This window comes from Artibeus jamaicensis, unplaced genomic scaffold, assembly GCF_021234435.1.
Source record: "Artibeus jamaicensis isolate MK-2021 breed Jamaican fruit bat unplaced genomic scaffold, CSHL_Jam_final scaffold_11, whole genome shotgun sequence".
Classification (NCBI taxonomy): domain Eukaryota; kingdom Metazoa; phylum Chordata; class Mammalia; order Chiroptera; family Phyllostomidae; genus Artibeus; species Artibeus jamaicensis.
In genome coordinates this window covers 2,341,935-2,366,071 of record NW_026522027.1, presented here as the reverse complement: position 1 = coordinate 2,366,071, position 24,137 = coordinate 2,341,935, and the positions used below count along the sequence as shown (strand labels likewise).

Sequence of the window (24,137 nt, the reverse complement as noted above, 5' to 3'; positions counted from 1 at the left end):
GGGCCCTCTATGTCCTCCTTGGAGAAGAGTTTGTTCAGGTCCTTTGACCATTTTTTAAATTTGGATTGTGTGCCTTCCTGGTGTTGAGTAGTAGGAGTTCTTTATATATTTTGGAGATGAAAACCTTGTCCGAGGTATCATTGGAAAATGGGTTTTTCCATACAGTTTATTCCCTCTGCATTTTGATAATGTTTTCTTTAACCATGCAGAAGCTTTTAAATTTGATGTAGTCCCATTTGTTTATTCTTTCCTTTATTGTTCCTGCAATAGGGGATATATCAGTAAAAATATTACTGCATGGCATATCTGAAATTTTACTGCCTAAGTTTTCCTCTAGGACTTTTATGGTGTCATGGGTTATTCTGAGTTTATTCCATTTTGAGTTTATTCTGGTGTATGGTGTAAGTTGGTGGTCTACCAACTTACATTTTTCATTTTTTTGCAAGTATCATTTCAGTTCTCTCAACACCATTTGTTGAAGAGGCAATTTTTACTCCATTTTATGCTTTTGCCCCTTTGTCAAATATTAATTGATCATAGAGACATGGGTTTATTTCTAGGCTGTCTAATCTGTTCCATTGATCTATGTGTCTATTCTTATGCTGGTACCAGACTATTTTGATTACACTGGTCTTGTAGTATAGTTGATATCAGGTATTGTGATCACTCCTACTTTGTTCTTCTTTCCCAAGATTGCTGAAGCTACTCATGTTCATTTTTGATTATGTAAAAATTTAAAAATATTTCTTCTAAATTTATGAAATATGTCATTGATATTTTAATAGGGATCACATTGGATTTATAGATTACTTTGGGTAGTATGGACAGCTTAACTATGTTGAATCTTACAATCCATGAACATGGTATATGCTTCCACTTCTTTGTATCTTCCTTAATTTCTTCCTTTAGTGTTCTGTAGTTTTCTGAGTACAGGTCTTTTACCTCCTTGGTTAAGTTTATTCCTAGATACTGTATTTTTCTTGTTGCTATAGTAAATTGGAATTTTTTCTAGTTTCTGTTTCTGATTTTCCTTGTTGGTGTACAAAAATGCCTTCCATTTCTGAACATTGACTTTGTATCCCACTGTTTTGCCAAATTCACTCGTTAGGTTGAGTAGTTTTTTGGTGGAGCCCATATGGTTTTCTATGTATTCTACCATGTCATCTGCAAACAATGACAGTTTTGCTTCCTCATTTCTAATTTGGAGGCCTTTTATTTCTTTGTCTTATCTGATTGCTGTGGCTAGAATGTCCAACACAATGTTGAATAGAAGTGGTCAAAGTGGACACCCTTGTCTTGTGCCTGATCTTAGGAGGAAACTTTTAGTTTTTCCCCATTGAATATGATGTTGGCTGTAGGTTTCTCATTTATGGCCTTTATTATGTTGAAGTATACTCCCTCTATTCCCACTTTGTTGAGCATTTTTATAATTTATGGGTTCTGTAGTTTATCCAATGCTTTTTGAAAAATATTTATTTATTTATTTATTTATTTATTTATTTATTTATTTATTTATTTATTTATTTATCTTTAGAGGGGAAGGGAAAGAGAAAGGGAGAGAAATATCAATGTATGGTTGCCTCTCGTGGGTCCCCTGCTGGGAACTGGCCTGCAACCCAGGCTTGTGCCCTGACTGAGAATCAAACCGCGATCCTTTTGTTAACAGCCCCACACTCAATCCACTGAGTTATGCCAGCCTGGGCTATCCAATGCTTTTTTCAGCGCCTATTGATATGACCTGTGATTTTGTTTTTCATTTTATGTGGTGTATTAGATGCATTGATCTGCAAATATTATACCATCCTTGCACCCCTGGGATGAATCCCATTTGATTGTGATGTGTGATCTTTTTAATGTGTTGGTGGATCCACTTTGCCAACATTTTGTTGAGGATTTTAGCATCTATGTTCATCAGCTATATTGGCTTGTAGTTTTCTTTCTTTGTTGTGTGTTTATATGGTCTTGAAGTTAGGATAATATTGGCTTCATAAAAAGAGTTCAGGAGTCTTCCCTCTTCCTGAAATTTTTGGAATAGTTTGAGAACAGTAGGAGTTAGTTATCACTTAATGTTTGGTAAAATTTGTCTGTGAAGCTGTCTGGTCCAGGCCTTTTGTGCACCAGGAATTTTTTGATTAGTGTTTCAATTTCACTAATTGTTATAAGTCTATTCAGTCTTCCTGTGTCTCCTTGATTCAGTTTTGGAAGATAATATGTTTGTAGAACTTTGTCCACTTCACTCAGCTGGCCAAACTTCTTGGCATATATTTGTTCATATTAATTTCTTTCAATTCTTTGTATCTCTATGGTTTTCATTGTAATTTCTTTTCTTTTGTTATTGATTTTATTTGGTTCCTTTCTCTTATTTTTCTTGATGATCCTTGTTAAAAGCTTGTAAATTTTGTTTATGTTTTCAAAGAATGAGCTCCTGGATTTATTGATCCTTTGAATTGTTCTTTTAATCTCTGAGTAATTTAATTCTGCTCTGATCTTGATGATTTTCTTCCTTTTATTCACTCTGAGCTTTGTTTGTTGTTGTTCCTGCAGTTCTTATAGATGTAGGATTAGGTTATTTGAGCTTTTTCTGTGTTTTTCAGGGAGACCTGTACTGCTATGGACTTCTCTCTCAGGACTGCTTTCATTGTGTCCCAAAGGTTATGGACTGTTGCCTGTTTTTTTTTTTTCATTTGATTCCAGAGAATTTTTTATTTCTTCTTTGATCTCATTGTTATCCCATTCATAATTTAATAGCATGTTATTCAGTCTCCATGAATTTGAATGTTTTTGAGTTTTTTCTTTGAGGTTGATTTCTAGTTTAAAACCATTGTGATCCAAGAAGATGCTTGCTATGATTTCTTTTTTAACTTTTTTATTGATTATGCCATTACATGTGCTCTATTCCCCCCTCCATTCCCCTCCACCCTGCATACCCCTCCCCCACCATTTCCCCCTTTAGTTCATGAACACGTGTCTCAAATTCTTTAGATTCTGTATTTCCCCTACTATTCTTACCCTCCCCCCTATCTATTTTCTATCTACTGTCTATGCTACTTATTTTCTGTACCTTCTCCCCCCTTCCCCCCCCCCCACTCCCCTGTTGCTAACCCTCCATGAGATCTTCATTTCTATGGTTCTGCTCCTGATCTAGCTGTCCTCTTAGTTTGCTTTTGTTTTAGGTGTGGTTCTTAATAACTGTGAGTTTGCTGTCCTTTCACTGTTCATCTTTTTTATCTTCTTTTTCTTAGGTAAGTCCCTTTAACATTTCATATAATAAGGGCTTGGTGATGATGAACTCCTTGAATTTGGTCTTATCTGAGAAGCACTTTATCTGTCCTTCCATTCTAAATGAAAGTTTTGCTGGATAGAGCAATCTTGGTTGTAGATCTTTGGTTTTCATGACTTGGAATACCTCTTTCCAGCCCCTTCTTGCCTGTAAGGTCTCTTTTGAGAAATCAGCTGACAGTCTGATGGGAACTCCTTTGTAGGTGACTGTCCCCTTATCTCTTGCTGCTTCTAGGATTCTCTCCTTCATTTTAATCTTGGCTAATGTAATTATGATGTGCCTTGGTGTGTTCCTTCTTGGGTCCAACTTCTTTGGGACTCTCTGAGCTTCCTGGATTTCTTGGAAGTCTATTTCCTTTGCCATCTTGGGGAAATTCTCCTTTATTATTTGTTCAAATGCGTTTTCCACTGGTGGCTGTTCCTTTCCCCCTTCTGGTACCCCTATAATTTGGATGTTGGAACGTTTAAAGATGTCCTGGAGGTTCCTAAGCTTCTCCTCATTTTTCTGAATTCTTATTTCTTCATTCCTTTCTGTTTGATCATTTTTTTCTTCCTTCTGGTCCACTCCCTTGATTTGAGTCCCAATTTTCTTTCCATTACTATTGGTATTCTTTGTATCACCATTCATTTCAATTAGTTTAGCTTCCATACGTTTCTCTAATTTGTGACTAAAATCAACCAGTTCTGTAAGGATCCTGATAACCAGTGTTTTGAACTGTGCATCTGAAAGACTGGCTATTTCTTCATCACTTAGGTCTATCGGTTCTGGGGCTCTGAGTTGTCCTAGAGCCATTTTTTGGTCTATTCGTGCTGTTAAGTGAGCGGAGCGAAGCCTTAGTTGTTTACCAGGACGGGGATACCCAGGTCGCTGGTTTGTGACACTGTGTGTGGGGGCGTGGTCAGAGAGGGAGCAATGGCGGTCCCCTCCGCTAGCCCAGCGCATCCAGTCACTCCACACGCCTGGGGCTTGTTTATCCCATCAGAATTGTGTGCCCCGTGCCGGCTTCCCTTCTCACTGGTTTCTCCGCATGTAAATGCGTGCGACCGACTGACCCACCGCGCCTCTTCCCTGTGCGCTACGGCAGCCAGCTCGCTCGCGATCAGCGCCCTCGGTTGCCGCCTGCGCGCACCGCGCACCGCCCCGGGAATTTTTTCTTGCTAACTTGCTCCGCTGCTGGCCTCGCTCCTCGTACCAGTCCAGCTGAGTATCTAGTTGTCCTTTGGACTCCATATTGTCGATTTTTTGTGTGGCTTGGTTGTGACTGCTGTTAAAAATAGTTGTTCTTAGATTTGGTTGTGCACAGAGGCGAGGTCGTTCCTCCACCTACGTCTCCATCTTGGCGGAAGTCCGCTATGATTTCAATTTCCTTGAATTTTTTGAGGCTTGTTTTGTGTCCCAACGTGTGATCTATCTTTGAAAATGTTTCATGTGTGCTTGAAAAGAATGCGTTTTTTGCTCTTTGGCATGAAATGCTCTGTATACATCAATTAAGTGCATTTGATCAAGGCTGTTGTTCAATATCACAATATCCTTTTTGATTCTTTGCCTGAAAGATTTATTCATTGTTGACAATGGGGTGTTAAAAATTCTGTACCATAAGGTATTGCTGTTAATATCTTTCTTGAAGTCTCCAAGATTTTCCTTACATATTTGGGAGCTCCTACGTTGGGTGCGTGTGTATTTACAAGGGCTGAATCTTCTTGATGAGTTATTCTCTTAAGTATTTTGTAATGTTCCTCTTTGTCTCTTTTCATGGTCTTTGTTTTAAAATCTATTTTGCCTGTTACAAGTATTGCTACCCCAGCTTTTTATCATGTTCATTAGCTTGGAATAATTTTTTCCATCCCTTTACTTTTAATTTGGGTACATCTTCTGGTCCGTGGTAGGTCTCTTGTAGATAGGTTATGTGTGGGTCATATTTTCATATCCATTTAGCTACCCTATGTGTTTTGATTGGGGCACTTAATTCATTTACAAATAAGATTATTATTGATAGGTACTTATTCATTGCCATTTTTTCCCTTTGTACCTGTATTCCTCTCAGTCTCTCTCTTGTTCCCCATCTTCTTTTTGTAAAAGGTTTTATTTATTTATTTTTAGAGAGGGGAGGGAGGGAGAATGAGAGGGAGAGAAACCTTAACTGGTTTCCTCCTGCACACCCCTGACTGGGAATCTGGTTTGCAACTGAGGCATGTGCCCTGACCAGGAATTGAACCAGCAAGTTTTCATTTATAGGAAAACGCTCAATCCACTGAATCACACCAGCCAGGGCTCTTTTTCCTCATCTTCTTAAAGCAGTCCCTTTAGCATCTCTTGCAATGCTGGTTTGATGGAGATGTATTCTCTTTTTAAAAAATTTTTATTTAGTTATTTTTCAAGTACAGTTTTCTGTTTATTTCTCCCATCCCAGCCCACCCCTCCCCATGCACCTCACCTCCCTCCCATTTCCACCCCCCTTAGTTGTTGTCCCTGTGTCCTTAGAGATGTATTCTTTTAACCTTTTTTTTTTTTTTTGGTCTGGGAAACTCCTTATTTCACCTTGTGTTTTAATTGAATGATTTGCTGGGTAGAGTAGTTTTGGTTGCAGGTCTTTGCTTTTCATTACTTGGAAAATTTCTTGCCATTCCTTTCTGGCTTTGTAGTGTTTCTGTTGAGTGATTAGTTGATAGCTTTATGAGGGTTCCCCTTCATGTTACCAGCTGTTTCTGCCTCCCTGCCTTTATGATTCTTTGTTTGTGTTTGAATTTTGACATTTAATTATGATGTTCCTTGGTGTGGACCTCTTTGGATTCATCTTGATTGAGATCCTCCATGCTTCCTGGACTTGTGTGACTTTTTCTCTCACTGTGTTAAAAGTTTTCTGTCATTACTTTTTCAAACAGGTTTTTCTATCCCTTCCTTCTCTTATTCTACTTCTGGTCTCTATGGTACAGGTATTATTACATTTTGTATTATTCTGCAGCTCCCTTAAATGCTCTTCATTCCTTTTGAGTCTTTTTTCATTTTGTTGCTTTGTCTGGGCATTTCTTTCTACCTTGTCCCCAGGTCACTGATTCGATCTTCTGCTTCATCTAGCCTGCTTTTAATTCTTTATATTGTGTTCTTCATTTCAGGAATTGTATTCTTAATATTCTCCTGGCTCTTATTGAGAGTTTTTATGTCCTTTTTCATAACTGGTATAGTTTGCATTAAGTTCTTTGTAGCTTACTTGGAATTCTTCATATTTGTCATTGAGCTCATTGAGCATCCTTATAACCATTATTTTGAACTCACTGTGTGATAGTTTGCTTGTTTCTATTTCATTTCACACTCTTTCTGGGGGTTCATCCTTTCCTCTTGATTGGGGGTTGTTTCTGTGTCCCAGATTTAGGTGACCCTTGTTGTTTGTTTCTGCTTCTTAGATTGATCTGCTTTGACTCCCCGTGTTCAGGGTGTGACCTTCTGTGGTAGGAAACCTGTGTAATTCAGTGGTGCAGTCTCCTTGATCTTCTGAATTTTATATTCTTGGGATGCCCTTTATGCCATTCATGTTGGCTCTCTGGTTGTGGTTTAGTTTTGGTTGTTGTTGGGTCATTGTTTGGTGGGTCCTTCCCTCTGTCTGGATGGCTGAGAGTCACTGTGCTCACCATGTCTTGTATGCTGTTGCATAGGTGTTGAAGTAACAAAAAGAAACCACCCAGGAATCAAACCCATACCCACAAAAATAACCCCCACCAACAATCACACTATTGACAGCAAATGAGCTAGTATTAATATATGTGTAAAGGGATTAAGACTGTTATAAGAGAGAAAAAACAAACACGAAATTACTAACTGAAAGAATAATGATTTTGAGAGGGTAGATGGAGGAGCAATAATTAGAGTAGGGAATAGGGACATGACAAAATGAGAAAGACAGTAAAATTTGCATCATAATAAAAATGGGAGGGCAGAAAGAGAAATGGAGTAAGAGAATGTATAGCAGAGTTCGTTCCTTTCCAGCTCTGGTGTTGTGGACTGGAAAGCCCAGTTTGGAGTTCTGACCCAAACTTCTCAGGGCACTTAAACTACCGCCCATGGGAGCTCAGCCAGCCCTCTTGTGTGTCCTCCAAGCTCTGTACCAGTAATGTTGAGGTAAAGTGGTTTCTTCTGTGTGTCCTGGTTATAAGGCTTCTCTCCAGCTATTGTTCACTTGGTTATTCCAGATGCTTTCTCTACCATCTAGTTGTAATTCCAGATTGGTCCTGGGAGGTTAGTGTAGCTTTCACTTGCTCCTCCACCATCTTGGATCACCAGTAAATATATTTAAAACATTATTTTTAAAATGGATGTAACTTTCACAGGGAGCAAAAGGCTGGGGACAGTTCTAGATTAAATGATGCCACAGGGACAATAAGAGCCAGTAGTCAGTGCGGTACCCTGAATTACCTCCCTGATCGAAAACAAAAGCAATGTAAAGGATGTTAATGGTACAGTGGGGGAAAATTAAAAATGGATGCAATATTTGATAGTATTGTACTAATGTAAATTACAGGGGTAAGAACCGTTCTTGTGGTTTCATAACAAGGGTTTTATTGTTAAGAGGGTGCAGGCTGAAGCACTTAGCAATGAGTCATGCTGTCTACAACTTGTTTTTAATATTGAAAAATATTTTAAAATTGTGTGAGGGAACAAATACAGCCAAATGTGGACAATTGGTGAATCTAAGGATATGAGCATTCTTCACCTTTTTGGTAGATTGGATATTTTTGTAAATAAAAACATTAGGGAACAGAAAGAAATATCCCTTTGAAGAGAGGTGGACCTTCTGGACCCTCCATAGCCCTCCTCTGTGGACTGGGTCCTGTGTGGGGTCTCACTCAGGGTTTAGAGATGAGAAGACAGATGGGACCAGTCACTGCCCAGGAAGATTAGGGCAGTGACAGAGGTAGGGGCTGGACCTGGGGAAACCCCAAGGAGAGGTACTTGCTCCTTGAGTCACTGAGGGAGTCTCAGGGAGAAGTGTGTTTGCTGGAGAGAAGTGTGGGGGCAGCCCCATGGAAATGCCAAGCCCAGTGGCCAGTGAAGGAGGAGAAAGCACAATGAGTTTGCCAAAGTGTGAGCTGAGGGGCCCAGATCTGACTCTTCCTTGGCCACAGCCTGACCTAGAGGCCTTGGCTGGCTTCTTTCCCTCTGTTGGTGTCTGGATCCTCTTCTCTATAGAACAGGGAGCTGTTGCCATTGTTGCACCCAATGAAAAGGAAAGAAAGGAAAGAAAGGAAAGAAAGCTGTCCTGGCAGTGCTGGGTGAATGCATTAGCGCTCTTAACTATGGCACGCTATACAGTTGCTAATGTACGGTAGTGTTTGTCATTGTTTGTATTTCTGTTCTTGTGATGAATTTGGTATTCCTAGGAATTCACAGAAGATCCCTATGCAGGTATCATGGTTAGGAGCCTGCTCCTGGGGCCAAATAGTTCCCAGCTCTTGAGTGGATGTACTATGTCCTACCCACATGCCGTTGTCCAGCTGGCTTGGGCTGACAACATTTCAAAGCTGCCTGTTCTCTCGAGAATCGACTTAACTCAGTGGGAGCTAGTAACAACACACCCTTCACTCTCTCCACTCAGGGGGCACACCTTGGCCAACGGATGACTGGAATGGGATTGTAAAAGGGTGGTATTTTTTCACAGCTGGTCCAACTCTGTGATGATATGTGTAGGATCGAAGTAAAGTATGATTTTAGCCAAGACCCTTCTGTCCTCAGTCTCCCTGCCCTCCAAGCCTGCTTCCATCACTCCCCTTCTCTTGAAAATGCTCCCTCAGGAAAGCATCTGAAGAAGAAACTCAGACTCCATCTCAGGCTCTGCTTCTAGAGCATTTGTCTCAATGAAAGCACTTCCTAGCAGTATGTAGCACTACTAGCAGTTGTAGTAATTTTAGTTGCTACAACAAATACATCATTAAATTAAATTTGTGTGGTTTAACATAATAGATATTTCTTTCTCACTTGCAGCACGTCTACTTGGTGGAGTATTTTGAGGGAGAGAGGATTGCTCTGCTCTGCTCACACTCTCAGAGACTGAGGCTGTTGGAGGCTGTGCCATAATCTGAGTGTGGCTCCAAGGTCACCCTTGACAATCACACAGAGGTGGGGAAATGGCACTCGTGCTTTTTAATTGCTTATGATCAGAAGTGACATCAATCATTTCTGCTCATGTTCCATTGGTAGACACTAGTCACTTGGTCCACCTACAGGAGATTGTGGCTGGGAACTGTAGTCCTTAACTGTCCAGTCTTCACTTAGTAAGAGAGCTACACCCTGAAGGGAATAAAGATCTTTGATAGGTAGTTATCTTTGCCATACTCTGAACTTCAACAAGTCATGTTACTTTTCTGGAAGTTTGTTTCTTTACCTATATAATGAATTAGTTGAAATATACAAAGTGCTTGGACTACAGCTTGGACTGTGTAAGGACTCACAATATTACCGATTTTTATCATGTGTTTTGAGTCCACTTTGGATTTATGGATAACCCTCCATCCTTGATGTGCAGATTGTCATTACGCACACCTTATAGAGGAGAAGCATGAAGTTCAGAGAGGGGAAGTGAAAGTCCTGAGATCCCACAGTTACAGAAGCAACAGGATCAGGCCAGGTAGTCAACAAAATTTTACACCAAGGACTGTTAGACTTTTTACTTATGAACCCCACACCCAGCCTTGCCATTTGCCATTTGAATGATGCACAATCCTGGGAAGGTTGCCTTCCTGTCCTGAGTTAGTCTACCTGGCTGGGCCCCTGCCAGCCTTTCCACTCCCGTCGTCTATCACTCTCTCTGTAGCCATGACAAGCCCAGCCCTGCTTTCTTTCTAACCCTCACATAAGGCAAGTTTGATCCCACCCAAGGACATTTGCAAATGTTCTCCCTTCTGCCTGGAATACTCATCCCACCTGTCTTTCCATGGCAGGATCTTTCCTTTTATTCCTCCCTTAGCACAAAGGTCACCTCCTCAGGATGGCCTTCCTTGCTCCCAGTTCAGTCACTTACTTCCATATTACTGTCCTAGCAACCAGTATAATCTAAGAGTTTTTTTTGTGCTCTTGAATTTGTTTCATGTCTGTTGCTCTTGTTAGGCTGTGAGCTCCACAAGAAAAGGGAGGCCTTCATTCTTGTTGGTCTTCTTGTATCCCCAGCAATGAGGTCAGTGCCTGGTACAAGTTCAGCTTTAGTAAATATTTGTTTATGAAAATAAGACATTTAATGGATGACTTGTTACCCTATGTGTCCCTTTGCCCACTTTATTTCCCCTCTTCCTCCAGGGACCCTGCTTCAGGCCCCTCTCAGCTTCAGAGGGCACCATTCACACAATAACAATGTGAATTGGTGGGAAGGGGATGGTGTTTCAAAAGTGTACAACCTACACAAGTGTAGTCCCATCTTAACCTCCTCTTCATTCTTTCATTCATTCACTCAGTCTCTCAATCAGTAAATATCCACTAAGCACCCCTGATGCCAGTTAGTGGTGCAGACTCAGTGGGAGATAGAATATAGTAATATGTCTGTGTGGCACAGCTGAAAGTTGCACTCAAAATAAAAACAGAATGTATAAAAATGTCAAAAATACACATACCGTTGAAAGTTATATATTCACTTATCTTTCTCCTCTACTGTTGTTCTCTTTCTTTTCTCTCCTCTGCACTCACTGACAGATGCTCTGTATTTTTTCTGGCTTCCCTCCTACCCAGTGGGCTGTAACTAATTTATATATGCTAGTGAAACTTATTAATTATTTCGGATATGGCAAGCTCTTTGTTAATCTGTTGGTGGCTTCAAAATAGGTGTGGTGGTGTTAGCACTACTGTTATAGGCCGTCATTATGAGCAGGGTGTGTTGTTTTCGTATTTCTGAGAAGCTGTGTTTTTAGCACACTGCTGTTCTCATTTGTTTCTAGCAGAGAAATTTTGCTTTGTCAAGGTATATTTTAGTTCTTCCCTAGCTATTTGCTCTCCTCCTGCCATGCCTTAATTTTCTTCTGGCCAGCAGGAACTGGTGGTTCTATACCTGTGTTGTATTGGGAGCAGAGAGAACAATAGAAGAGAAAGTATCAGAATGAGAAGGAGAAGGATAAGAAAAAGAGTGAGGAAGGTCATGTAAGGGGAAATAAAAAGGGAAGTCATATTGGAAGGAAAGAGATAAAAAAAGAGTGGTATATAAGCCTGTGGGTGGCAGAGGTTAAGGTAGAAAAACCATAGAGACAACTGAAGACTCACCATTCCATGTCCTCACAGCACTGGGGTCCCACCTTGGGTCAGAGGGTGGTCAGGTTGCCAGGAGAAATGATGACACTGCTTTCACAAACTACCCCGGGACAGTATAAGCATAGGGACCTACACAGCTGGGCTCAGGAAGAAAGAGGGCTGGGGATCTGGACCAATTGAGGCTGGGGGTCAGAATGCCACAGCATTTATCTGCTGAGGGGTCCGTGGTAGACTTCTGGATCTCAGTGGGGAGAAACAACTCGGGTTACTCAGCCTTCAAGCTGGTGAGACTGAGATGGGTGCACACCTCCTTTAACAAGGTCCTCCACTTCCCACCCCTTCCTGGCTGCCTCACATGAGGAGAGAGATATAAAAGGGCTCAGTTTCCTGGGAGAAAGAGCAGACGTGAGAGAGTTATAGTAGCTTTGACCATGAGCCCAGCCCTGCTGTCAGCCCTCCTGGGCTTCCCTCTTGTGCTGCCCTGTGGGTGAAGACTCCTGCTTGAGATGGGATTTCCAGGGAGGATGAGCTAAATGGATCTATTGTCCTCATCTCAGGAATGGAGGCCCTTACCTGTCAGTCTGGAACACTGGCAAAAGTGATGAATGTAACAGAACTGCCCCAGGAGTGGACTGCTGGACAGAAGGACTGCAAAGAGGGCTGGGGTTGCCAAGACACCCTGATGTTACTTGAGAATGGTAAGAAGGATCCTGTGTACCCTAAGTGTGACCACCACCCTCACGTGTGCAGGGATCTCCCTCCTCCTGACCAGTTCAGCCTGCCTTCTGTGTGAACACCCAGGAGACCTCCTCCCTCATACCAGGAGCTGTCCCCAACTCTAGGAGGTGGCCTTGGGAATCCAGGCACCTCCTCCCCACCCTCTAACCCCAGCCAGAGACCCTCCCTCTAGGACCCTAGATTCTTGATCCTCACCTGGCTTCCCCCACCTGACATCCAGGACCCCAAGTGCTCCTGGTGCTCATGAAAGGCTGTACCCAGAAGAAAGATCAAGAGGCCCGTATCATCCAGCACCGGGCAGGCCCTGGCCTCTCTGTTGTCTCCTACACCTATGTGTGTCGCCATGAACACCTCTGCAATGACCTCTCCACCACCCTCCCTCTCTGGACACTGCAGCCCCCTGAAGGTGAGACAGAGGGAAAAGAGCTGGAAGAGAGAAGAGGGGCTCTTCTCTCATGGGGAGGAGGGGAGTGAGGAGGAATTGTTCGCTTGGACTCCTCCCAGCCACCCAGCATGTCCACACCCCACAGGACTCCCTCTCCAGGCACAGTTGCCTCTCACAGTCCTGAGGCAGCACGCTGGACTGCACCTCAGACTCTGGCGATCTTTGTTCACTCATGTTTCATTTAGTTTTTTTTTTTTTAAGAATTTTTAAATTTATTTTTAGAGAGATGGGAAGTGAGGGAGAAAGAGAGGGAGAGAAACATCAGTGTGTGGTTGCTTCTCATGTAGCCCTCACTGGGGACTTGGCCCGCAACCCAGCCATGAGCCCTGACTGGGAATTGAACTGGCAACCCTTTGGTTTCCAGCCCTCGCTCAATCCACTGAGCTACACCAGCCAGGGTATCATTTAGTGTTTTGGTATTTCCTCTTTTGTGTGAACTTGTCCCGTAACTTTTCACTGTCTTCATCTGTATCCCAAAGTGGGTTTGGGGAGATGCACTGCCATCTCTTTTCTTTGTGGCATCCTGTCTGCTGGGACTGCGTAGTGGAAGTCTGGGTTAACACTGCCCTATTTCCTCCAGGGTACCCCTCCTGTATCAGTCCCTGGTGCCCCTCCCAGATCTCATGTTCACCCTTGTTTTCTCCCCAACCACATGACCCCAACTTCCTGCACCCCAGGCCTACATGAGAGAAACCTGAATTGGGCAGGTCTGGGCAGCCTGAGAAGGTTGTTTGAGGGGGCAGCAAAAGGTAGGGAGCACTAGATCCAAGTGCAGAGAATGCTCAGTCTTCCCTTCCACCCTCTCACCTCCCAGTCCCAGGGTCTGTGCGGTGCCCAGTCTGCTTGTCTAAGGAAGGCTGTGAATCTGCAACAGAAGTGACCTGCCCTGTTGGGCACTCACACTGCTACAATGGGATCCTCGAGCTCACAGGAGGTGAGTTGGGACATGAGGAGTCCCTGTAGGCACTGAGGGCAGAGAGGCAGCTAAATTCTGGGACCTGGAATGGGATGGCCTGGCTTCTCAGGATTAGATGGTCCCAGTGGTGGCATGTCACCCTCTCTCACTCTGCCTGCCCCTTTCCCACAGAGGACATCAGCAGCACACTGAGAGTCCAGGGATGCATGTCCCAAGCAGCCTGCAACCTGCTTAATGAGACTCGGGAGATTGGGTCCTTGTCCGTGAGTGAAAAATGTGGTGCAAAAGGTGAGTCCCACACCTGGAATGTAATATTTTTCCCAGCCCCCAGCCTTGGAACACAATGACCCTTGTGAAAGCCCAGCATCCAACACAGCCCACCAACACTAGCACCCAGAATAATTAAGCAGTTTATTACTCATGCACTCGCCATTTGAGGGATTGTCCTGGCAGGTGCTTAGGGGTGAGGATGCTGGTAGGAGGTGTCCTCCTGAAGGGAAGAACAGGGTGCATGTTCTAGGGGACAGATATAGGAGAGGGACTCACTGGTGGGTGTTTTAAGTGACACGGGGACTGACAAACCAAGTGAGGGCAGACTGTCCATGTGGGAGAAAGTGGGGAACAGGGATAAAGATAAAGTGGCACACAAGGCCGAGTGCTTTGCATTCTGCTTTATCCACTGGTTGCAGAAGTGAGTGCAGAGTGCCTGGTTCTCATGCTGGGAGTGACTCATTGCCTTCAGTTCTATGCCCCCATACTCTTGACCTTGGGGAGCCCAGGTGTCTCACTTTTTCCAAACCACCTTATCTTACCCACCGTGATCCATTTCCCACTCACGGCACTTGAGCACCACCATAGCCACCCTCTACTATTGTTCCTGCCCTTTCTTTTCTCCCTCTGCAGCCTTACATTCACTGACAGATGCTCCATATCCTTTCCCATCTCCTTCCTACCCAGTGAGTTAGAACTGATTTGTATATGCCAGTAAAACGTATTGTTAGATATTCAGGGTTTGTCAAGTTGCTTGTTAAACTGTTTGTAGCTTCAAAATCAGACATGGTGAGGGTATTTGCACCACAGTAATAGGCCAACATTATGAGGCAGGGTTTACTGATGCCATTTTTCTGAAAGCTGTTTTTCTAGCTCACCACTATTCCCATCTGTTTTTAGCAGAGAAACTTGCTTTGTCGGGGAATATCCTAGTTCTTTCATAGCTATTGCTCTCCCCTTGATACCTCAGCTTCCACCTGGGTGGCAGGAACTGGGCACTCTAAGCCTGTCATGTACTGGGAAGGGAGAGAACAGAAGAAGGAAAAGAATCAGAATCAGAATCAGAAGGAGAAGGAGAAGAAAAAGCATGAGGAAGGTCATAAAAGGGGAAATAAAAAGGAAAGCCTTATTGGAAGGAAAGAGATAGAAAAGAGAGGTATAAATCTGAGAGGTATAAACCAGAGGTATAAACTTCAGGGTAGACAAACCTTAGGGACCAGCCAGATACCACTCACATCTTCACAGGGAGTTGTGGCATTTCCCCACTAGGGGCCAGAAGATGGCCAGGTTGCCCTGAGAAATGAGGAAACTGCCTTCACAAACTACCCTGAAACAAGGTGGGGTTGGGGACCTGCACAGCTGGGCTCAGGAAGAAAGAGGGCTGGTGATCTGGACCATTGGAGGCTGGGGCTAGGTGCTTCAGTTTTCAACTGTTGAGGGGTCTGGGATCTGGACTCATGGGTCCAAAAATAGAGGGAGGCCTAGTCTTCTGGGTCAGAGAGAGAAGGAGGTTGGGAGGCAGGACCCCTGGGTCCTAGGGAAGAAGAAGGCCTCAGGTTTCTCCGCCTCAACCTGGTGAGAGTAGGGAAGTGGGCGCAGGCCAACTTTGGCAAGGTCTTTCACTCCCCACCCTTTCCTGGCTGCCTTGGCGAGGGGAGATATAAAAAAGCTCAGTTTCCTGGGAATAAGAGCAGGAGTGAGACCATCAGCTTGACCATGAGCCTGGCTCTGCTGCCAGTCCTCCTGGGTCTCATCCTTGTGCGTGATGACCCCAACTTGGGAGGGGTCTGGTATTTGGTATTTGGATCTGGTGCCTTTTACCTGCCCCTTTTGCTGCCCCTTAGACACTCCTCATTAGGGGGGTGTTTTCCGGGAGCAAGGGGGAGGAGGGAGGGCAGGGGGGTGTGGGAGGGTGGATGAGCTAAGATGGATTTTCCGTTCTCATCTCAGGAGCTCAGGCCCTGACCTGTCAGTCAGGAACAGGAGTGGCTGTGAGTAATGCAGTAGATATGCCCTTGGAGTGGACCATTGGCGAGAAGATCTGCAACAAGGGCTGGGGTTGCCAAGAAACAGTGATGCTCATTGAGAATGGTGAGAAGGGTCCCAAAGACCCCAAGTGTGACCTACACCCTGACCTGTACAGGAATCTCCCTCCTCCTGACCAGTCCTGCTTGCCTTCTGTGGACAGACTCAGGAGAACCCCTCCTTTGTACCAGGAGCTGTGCCCTCTTTCTTGGGAGCCCAAGTGCCTCCTCTCCAGCCTCTCACCCCAGCCATGAGGCACACCCTCCCTGTAGGTCCTCTGCATCCTCATTCTCACCTGGCTTCCCTCTTCTGTTTTCCAGGACCCCAAGTGTTTCTAGTACTCACCAAGGGCTGTACCCAGGAGAAGGATCAAAAGGCCCGTGTCACCAAGCACCGGGCAGGCCCTGGCCTCTCTATTGTCTCCTACACCCGTGTGTGTCGCCATGAGGACTTCTGCAATGACCTCTCTACCACCCGCCCTCTCTGGTCCCCACCCCCTCCTTCAGGTGAGACAAGGAGGGAAAGGAGGAGGAGGAGAGAAGAGGGGTTGTGCGGAGGGAGAGCAGAGGGACTGTTCACTCAGACCCCTCCCGGTCACCTGACCTGTCCACACTCCCCAGGACTCCCTCCCTTGGCACAGCTTCCTCTCACAGTCCTGGGGCAGCAAACCAGACTGCACCTCAGATTCTGGAGACAGCCTGGACCTGGGCTGTGCTCCCTTTTCCATGCTGCTGGGCTTGGTTCACTCATGTTTCATTTAGGGTTTTGGTAATTCTCTTCCAAAGTGAAATAGGCCTGTCAGTTTTCACTGTCCTTTTCTGTATCCTAAACTGGGTTTGAGGTGATGCTCTGGCTTTTGTCTTTCTTTTAGTCATGCTGTTTGCTGGGACTGTGTAGTGGAAATGTGGGTGAACTTTGCCCTGTTTCCTCCCAGGGCACCCCTCTTGTGTCAGTCACTGGTGCCCCTCCCCGATCTCATGTCCCCCTTGCTCTCTCAGGAAATAAATGAATCTAATTTCCTGTACCCCAGGCCTACATGAGAGAAACCTGAACTGGGCAAGTCTGGGGAGAATGAGGAGGTTGTCTGAAGGGGCAGCAAAAGGGGCAGGTAAAAGGCACCAGATCCAAATACCAAGGCAGCTCAGTCTTCCCTTCTTCCCTCTCACCTCCCAGTCCCAGGGTCCGTGCGGTGCCCAGTCTGCTTGTCTACAGAAGGCTGTGAATCTGCAACAGAAGTGACCTGCCCTGCTGGGCACTCCCACTGCTACAATGGGATCCTCCAGTTCCGCGGAGGTGAGCTGGGACATGAAGGTCCCTGTAGGCACTGAAGTCAGGGAGGGTAGCTAAGTCTTGGGACTTGGAGGAGGGTGGGCCTGGCTTCTCAGGGTTGTATGGTCCCAGTGGTGGCATGTCACCCTGTCTCACTCTGCCTGGGCCCTTCCCACAGGGGGCATCGGCAGCACACTGAGAGTCCAGGGATGCATGTCCCAAGCAGCCTGCAACCTGCTTAATGAGACTCGGGAGATTGGGCCCTTGTCCGTGAGTGAAAAATGTGGTGTAAAAGGTGAGTCCCACACCTGGAATGTAATATTTTTCCCAGCCCCCAGCCTTGGAACACAATGACCCTTGTGAAAGCCCAGCATCCAACACATCCCACCAACACTAGCACCCAGAATAATTAAGCAGTTTATTACTCATGCACTCGCCATTTGAGGGATTGTCCTGGCAGGTGCTTAGGGGTGAGGATGCTGGTAGGAGGTGTCCTCCTGAAGGGAAGAACAGGGTGCATGTTCTAGGGGACAGATATAGGAGAGGGACTCACTGGTGGGTGTTTTAAGTGACACGGGGACTGACAAACCAAGTGAGGGCAGACTGTCCATGTGGGAGAAAGTGGGGAGCAGGGATAAAGATAAAGTGGCACACAAGGCCGAGTGCTTTGCATTCTGCTTTATCCACTGGTTGCAGAAGTGAGTGCAGAGTGCCTGGTTCTCATGCTGGGAGTGACTCATTGCCTTCAGTTCTGTTCCCTCAAACTTTTGTCCTTGGGTCATCTTGGGTGTTTCACCTTTTCTCAACCAGCCTACCTCCCCCATTCTCATCCATACCCAATCCATGGTACTAGAACACCCCAGCAGCTCTGCTAAAGAGGAAGGATGTCAGAGAAAACTGTGGATGCTTCAGCTGTGAAAGGGAAAGCAGGAACCAAGCAGGGACATTGAAAGTGTCCTTATGCACTCACACAAAGGCAGCCTGAGCATACACTGGGAAGACTGACAATGGCCTGGAGTGTCTCAGTGAGCAGCACAGGAGCCTGGGAAGGAGTGGGGACTGAGCAGAATGGGAAGAGGACCTTTCTTGTCTGAATCTCAATTTCCTTCTCTGCCCATGGCACCCAGCCCTTAAAGCTTCAAGGAGAACATTGAGTGGGTTCAGCAAACAGTCCTCAGTGCTTGGATCCCTCTGGCTAGACTGGGATTGTTGAATACAAGGTCTGGATGTCACCAACAACAATGTTTATAGCCTGAGGCAGCACGAGGGGCAGTATATGATGAAAAGTCAGTTTGTGTAGGATTTTAAGGTCTCTCACGGGGACTGCAGAGGACTCAGACCCTGTCCCTGTCCTAAAGGACATCCAGGACAAGGAGATGAGACATCACAAATGCAGATGGTCACAGGGCTGTGGTGAAGGGACCTAGGGGAGCTGTGAGCAGGAAAATAGTGATGTCCTGGGATGGGTGTCAAGGAGGTCTTCACAGAGGAGGTGTCCTTGAGTCTTGTCTTAAAGATTAGCTGCAGTTTATTAGTAGAAGAGGAAGAAGACATGAACAAGCAGAGGAAACAGCATGTGTATAGGCCTCGAGATGGGAATGAGCCTGCTGTTTTTCAGAAAGGGCTCCTCAGCTCTGTCTGAGAAGTTCTTGTCAAGAGGATGGGTAAAGCTGGGACTGGGGGGTGATTACCAGTTGTTCAAGTAGACAAAGTGGGTGTGGACAATCTCAGGAGAGCTATTCCAAGCAGAAGGATCAGTGGTGCAAAGCCAGGGAGGCTGGACATGACCTGGCGTATCTTGGGAATAAATATTGGTGTGGGAGTGGGGAGGGAGGTTTGGGGTCTGGTGCTGGTCAAGTATCCACGAAGCCCAGTGTAAGGGTTAGCCTTTCTGCTGCAGGCGAGGGAGCCATGGACAGGTCTTGTCCATAGAAGGATGGTTTGAATCTCTCTTTCTGATTATGTTGTTTAATTGTCTGGCCTTCATTTTTGGGGACTAGGTAACATTCATAATTCAGAAGTCATTTCTGAAACAAATCTAGTGTAATTCATGGGACATACTGTACCACACAGACATGTAGCACACAATACACACAACAGACGTAAGCAGACTCACCACGCTGTGGGCACAGCACACCAGCACACATATGCCTTCTAATACCTGACCCATACCACAAACCTCATACACCACACACCACACACAACACACAAATCACACAATACATCCCATGCCATACATAAGTCAAACAGAAGCTGGTATCATGTCACACTTATGTAACTAACACATAGCATACCTTATACACACATACCACCTACTACACACTCTAGACATACCACACAAACATATCATGTACATGTCACACACTTCATATACCCACACACATACACTTACTTTCCCAGATACCTTACACAGTAGATACACAAACCACACACTTGCCACCTAAAATATAGCTATTGTCCCACAGATGAATATTCCTCATACATAAACTTATTCTCTTAGCTTTTAACATTGAATTCAGATCTTGGGACATGGGTTTGCCTTTCCTGTTTTGGTTCAGTGAAGCAGTTTAACACACATTTATTGAGCAGTGGTAAGAACAGGCATCAGAAGCTGGGGTACAACAAGATGTCATGGAGGGAAAAAGCCACTCCAGCATGACAGACAGCTCCCATAAAGGCCTGGGGCTGGGGGAAGGCTGGGTGCAAGAGCACAGGTTGCCCAAAACAGGCCATGGCAGGAACCCACTGAAGGAGAGCAAAGAGCAGGAATTTGAATGGCCTTGACTGCCGCCCACCCTTAGGAACTGGGTTGTGGTGCCAGTGAGGGCAGTGGGTCTGCACAGTTGGGAGGAGCACAGCAGTGAAGAGCCTAGGTCTCAATCAGGGAGATGTGGGATCCCATCTGGGTTGTGCCACTGAACCAGCTTTGGAGGATCACCACCTCTATGAGCCTCTTTCACCAAACTCAAGGAGGTGTGGGTGATTCCAGACATGGGGAGCAGGGGAGCACATGTGAAGGCCCTGGTGTGAGTGGGGGTCTGCTGGGTGTGCAAGAAAGAGCTCAGAGGCCAGTGTGGCTCCAGAAGTGTGTTCAAAAGAGAGCAGACCAGGACATGGGGATGGAGAGGCAGGGCCTTTGAGGCCATTTTTAGGACATAAAATTTTATCCTAAATGGGGCTGGGACCTACTGAAATTCTCTGAGCAGAGGAGTTACATGGATCAACTTACTTTTAGTGGGGACTCTTCTGGCTTCTGAGTAAGAAATAGAGTAAATGGGAGGTGGGTGTGGGTGTGGGGATCCCGAGGGAGACTGAGGGTGAAGCAAGCCAGAGCCCACTGGGTCTCCAACGCTGCTGGAAGCAGCCGAGGTGGTTTGAAATGGCCAGGTTCCTGAGTTATCTGGCAGCTTAAGCCAACAGGATATCCTGACGGGTACAACAGGGGGTATAAGACAGAGATTGTTAAGAAAGACAGCAATGTTCTGAACTTGAGCAACTGCAAGTCAGGAGCTGCTGTTGACCAACACCTGGAAGGTGGGGGAGGGGAGAGTGGGGACCAGGCTGGGAGGAGGGCAGCAGGAGCCATGATGTTGTGGTCTGTGAAGTGAGGGAATGAGTGGTCCTGCTTCATGAGGCTGCTGTGAAAGTTGCACATGTTGGTGGATGCTGTGTCATCAGTCCAGGAGTTCCTGCATCATGCGACACATCCCTGCTGGTGATGCAGTGGCTGTAGGTGAAGGCCTAGGCTCCTGGGTTTCACACTAGACTTGTGAGGATCTCAGAGGCCAAGGTAGCCAAGCAGAGTTATCAAACCCTGTCTTCTCCATCACTAGCTCAGGGAGCCCAGCTTGGCTATTTATTAGTGGTGGAACACTGAGAAATCTACTTCACAACTCCTCTGCCTCTGTTTTTCATCTTGAAAATGGGGAGAAGGAAGAAAATAACACCACCTACTCTTGTAGTCACTGTGAGAAAATGAGGTAACCTGGATGAGAGAGTGCTTTGGGAACCTCAAATGGGCTACTCCCCGGAAAGCAGTCTCCACAGCTGGGCACATAGTAAATACTCGGTATGCACACTAGGCATTGGAGGAACTTTGTTTGGGACATAGGGTTTCTCAGTTAAGAGAACATAGGTGTTAGTCTATACTCTTCATTATCCAGATAAGGACCTTGGGCCCCAACCAGGGAAGCAGAGATGGCTCAGGTTAAAAAAGATCCATCTTTCTCTGCCACACCCCAGGGGAGGGGCAGACTTCAGCCCCTTGCAGCAAGGTCCTTGCAGATGATGGAGCAGAAGTGGTGGTGTTAGGAATGGGGGCGGGCACAAACATCAAAGGTCCCTTCTCCACTTGAGATCAAGTGACTGTGTCCAGGTTACTTGAGTGTGACTGAGGAAAATGATCACCTGCTCAAACACGGGATCTGGAGGGGGAGACATGGCTTGTTCCTGGGCTGACACAAACACTGGCGATTTCTTCTTTCCAGCTTCTCCGACCTGTGAAAAGGGAGTCGTAATGCAGTTAAAAAAAAATCTGGCTAAGGAACCCATGGAATGGAATGCAGTTTCAAGCGTGACATGTGATTTGGAGGAGGTGTGTCAGGAGACTCTTCTGCTCATAGATGTAGGTGCGTGAACTGTGTACCAGGGTGGGACCATGGCATGGCATCCTGAGTCTCCTGTCCTAGATTCTGTTCCCTGAACTACCTGCCTGATTCCAAGGCCTGGAATTTTACACCTAACTCTTCCTCTTTCTATACCTTTCTTTCCCTTTCTGAAAGCTGGGGGCTAGGTACTGGCAGTAACATTACCTACTGTGCTGGGACGTCATGAGGATATATCCAATGGTCCATGCAGGTCTGAGAACAGAGCTGGTGCACAGTAACTTCAGTGACTTTGAGCCTTACTGAGCACCTGTTGAGGGCCAGGCTCTGTAGATCCTATTGGGTCTGCCTTCCTGCAGCTCTATGCACCAGTGGGGAAGCAGAAAACCCAGAAGAGAAAGGAGACAGGGAGAGTAGGTGAAGACTGGAATTTGGAAAAAGGGAAATCAGGGAAGGCTCTACTGAGGTGGTATCTGAACAAGAACTGAGAGGGGACAGAGCTGAGGGGAGGACCCAGGCTTAGGCTCCAGTCTTGGCCCTGCCTGCAATCACCCATGCTCTTGTACTCAGGGAATCTACATTCACCATCTGCCTGCTAAGCATCCAGGAATCCCTGTCTCCTGTCTCCCTCAGAGCCTCCCCTAACCTCACCCACCTGTCACTCTCCCCCCACAGGATCCACATCACTCATTGTGGGGAGCAAAGGCTGCATCAAGACTGAGACACCGAATTACCAGACTGTCTCCATCCACTCAGGGCCCCCTGGAATGCTCATGGCCTCCTACACCCGTTTCTGCTCCTCTAACAGGTGCAACAGTGCCAGCAGCACCAGTGTCCTGCTGAACTCCCTCCCTCCTCCAGGTAGGGGAGCCAGGAGAAGGGGGAAGAAAAGGGGCATGGGGAGATGGTGCCCCAGAGACAAGAATCTCTGGGCTCAAGGAGGGTGCCTGCAACTTGGAGAACTGTGCACCCCAAAGTTCCCTTTGCTTCCCAGCTGCCCCTGTCCCAGGAGGCCTGCAGTGTCCCACCTGTTTGAAGTTTGGAGAAGTCTGTAAATTCTCTGAAAATGTCATGTGCCCTAAAGGTACCACTGGTTGTTATAAAGGTTACATCAATATCAAAGGAGGTGAGTGCTGAAGTCCCAGATCCCAAGAATGAAGGGGCTGAGGTCCTGGATTCACTGCTGCAGTAGTGAGAGTGCCCTTGAGATCCTGGCCCATGGGTCTGAGAGTGAGGGTGTTGGGGATCCAGATTTTTAGATCTGAAGGTGGGGAGGCTGAAGAGCCTGATTTGCTGGTCTGAGGAAGGAAGTGTTAGGGTCTGGGACTCCCCGGTCTTAGGAATTTAAGTGTGCACTACTTTGAGACCCTTCTGACTCTGTCTTCACTCTCTAGGTGGGCTGTCTTCTGCATTTAGCATTCAGGGCTGCATGGCCCCATCTTCCAACTCCTTGTTGAACCACACCGACATGATTGGACCGTTCCACACAGTTGAATTCCCTCAGGCTGTCAATAAAGATCACCAAAATGGAGCTGCTCCTAAATATCCCCAAAGTGGGGCTGCTCCTGCCCCCTACCTGGCTTGGGTGGTGGGGCTGGGGCTGTCCCTAGCCCTTTGGTGTGGGATGACCACGTTGTTCACTCTATTTCCCTGTGATTCTTAGCTCCCGCTGACACCTAAACCAAATCCTCCCTGTGACCTCACAACCAAATGCCCCGTTATTTTACCATCTTCTCCATGAATTCTCATCCACATGCACAACCACACACTTTGTGACCTGGTAGCAACATTTGGAAGGGCCTGGGAGCAGCTGAACTGGCCCTGTGGGAGCTGGACACTCCAACAGTGGCCTCATGTGTCTGATGAATAAAGGCATTGTCTTTTCTCCCAGTGTGGGGTTTCTCTATGGGAGGGGAGGGCAGGGCTCACAGAGATCTGGGGTGGGGAGGAGAGGAATCGGGGAGAGATTCACCATGTCAGGCCCACCCTTCACTGGTCTGGTGCACGTCTCCATCCCAGCTGGGGAGGTAGCAGAGCCTTTGGGGTTCTGCAGCTGCAGGTCATCATCATGACCTGGGAGGTGAAGGAGCACTTTGACCAATGAGGATTTATTCAGGAGTAAGGTTTCCTGCACAAACAGGGGACTCATCACACCTGAATCACTTGACATACAAGTTTGTGTGAAGTAGAAAAACAAGAGGGTGTGCACAATTTCCTGAGGCCGATGTCACAGGGTATGTTACCATCCTACTCATGAAAGGCAGAAGAGAAGTCCTTCCCGTCACTAGGTTCCCAAGGTGGGGCAGGAGATTAGAGAGGGCTTCCTGGTAGGAGCTCTGGCCTCAGGCTGAGAAGTTCGACCAGTGTACA

At 46.2% G+C, this 24,137-nt stretch overlaps 1 protein-coding gene across 1 annotated transcript in view; it reads left to right on the top strand.

Moving 5' to 3' along the window:
• Positions 1 to 23,651, top strand: part of LOC119054419 (CD177 antigen-like) — a 29,768-nt gene extending 6,117 nt beyond the window's left edge. Inside the window, exons 6-17 of the mRNA XM_037152306.2 lie at positions 12,058 to 12,198; positions 12,459 to 12,644; positions 13,498 to 13,617; positions 13,771 to 13,887; positions 15,820 to 15,960; positions 16,215 to 16,400; positions 17,068 to 17,187; positions 17,342 to 17,458; positions 21,651 to 21,791; positions 22,443 to 22,628; positions 22,762 to 22,893; positions 23,162 to 23,651. Coding sequence (XP_037008201.2) covers positions 12,058 to 12,198; positions 12,459 to 12,644; positions 13,498 to 13,617; positions 13,771 to 13,887; positions 15,820 to 15,960; positions 16,215 to 16,400; positions 17,068 to 17,187; positions 17,342 to 17,458; positions 21,651 to 21,791; positions 22,443 to 22,628; positions 22,762 to 22,893; positions 23,162 to 23,430 — 1,856 coding nt within the window. The 3' untranslated portion in view covers positions 23,431 to 23,651. The remainder of the gene's footprint in view (positions 1 to 12,057; positions 12,199 to 12,458; positions 12,645 to 13,497; positions 13,618 to 13,770; positions 13,888 to 15,819; positions 15,961 to 16,214; positions 16,401 to 17,067; positions 17,188 to 17,341; positions 17,459 to 21,650; positions 21,792 to 22,442; positions 22,629 to 22,761; positions 22,894 to 23,161) is intronic.
• Positions 23,652 to 24,137: the final 486 nt, after the last annotated feature.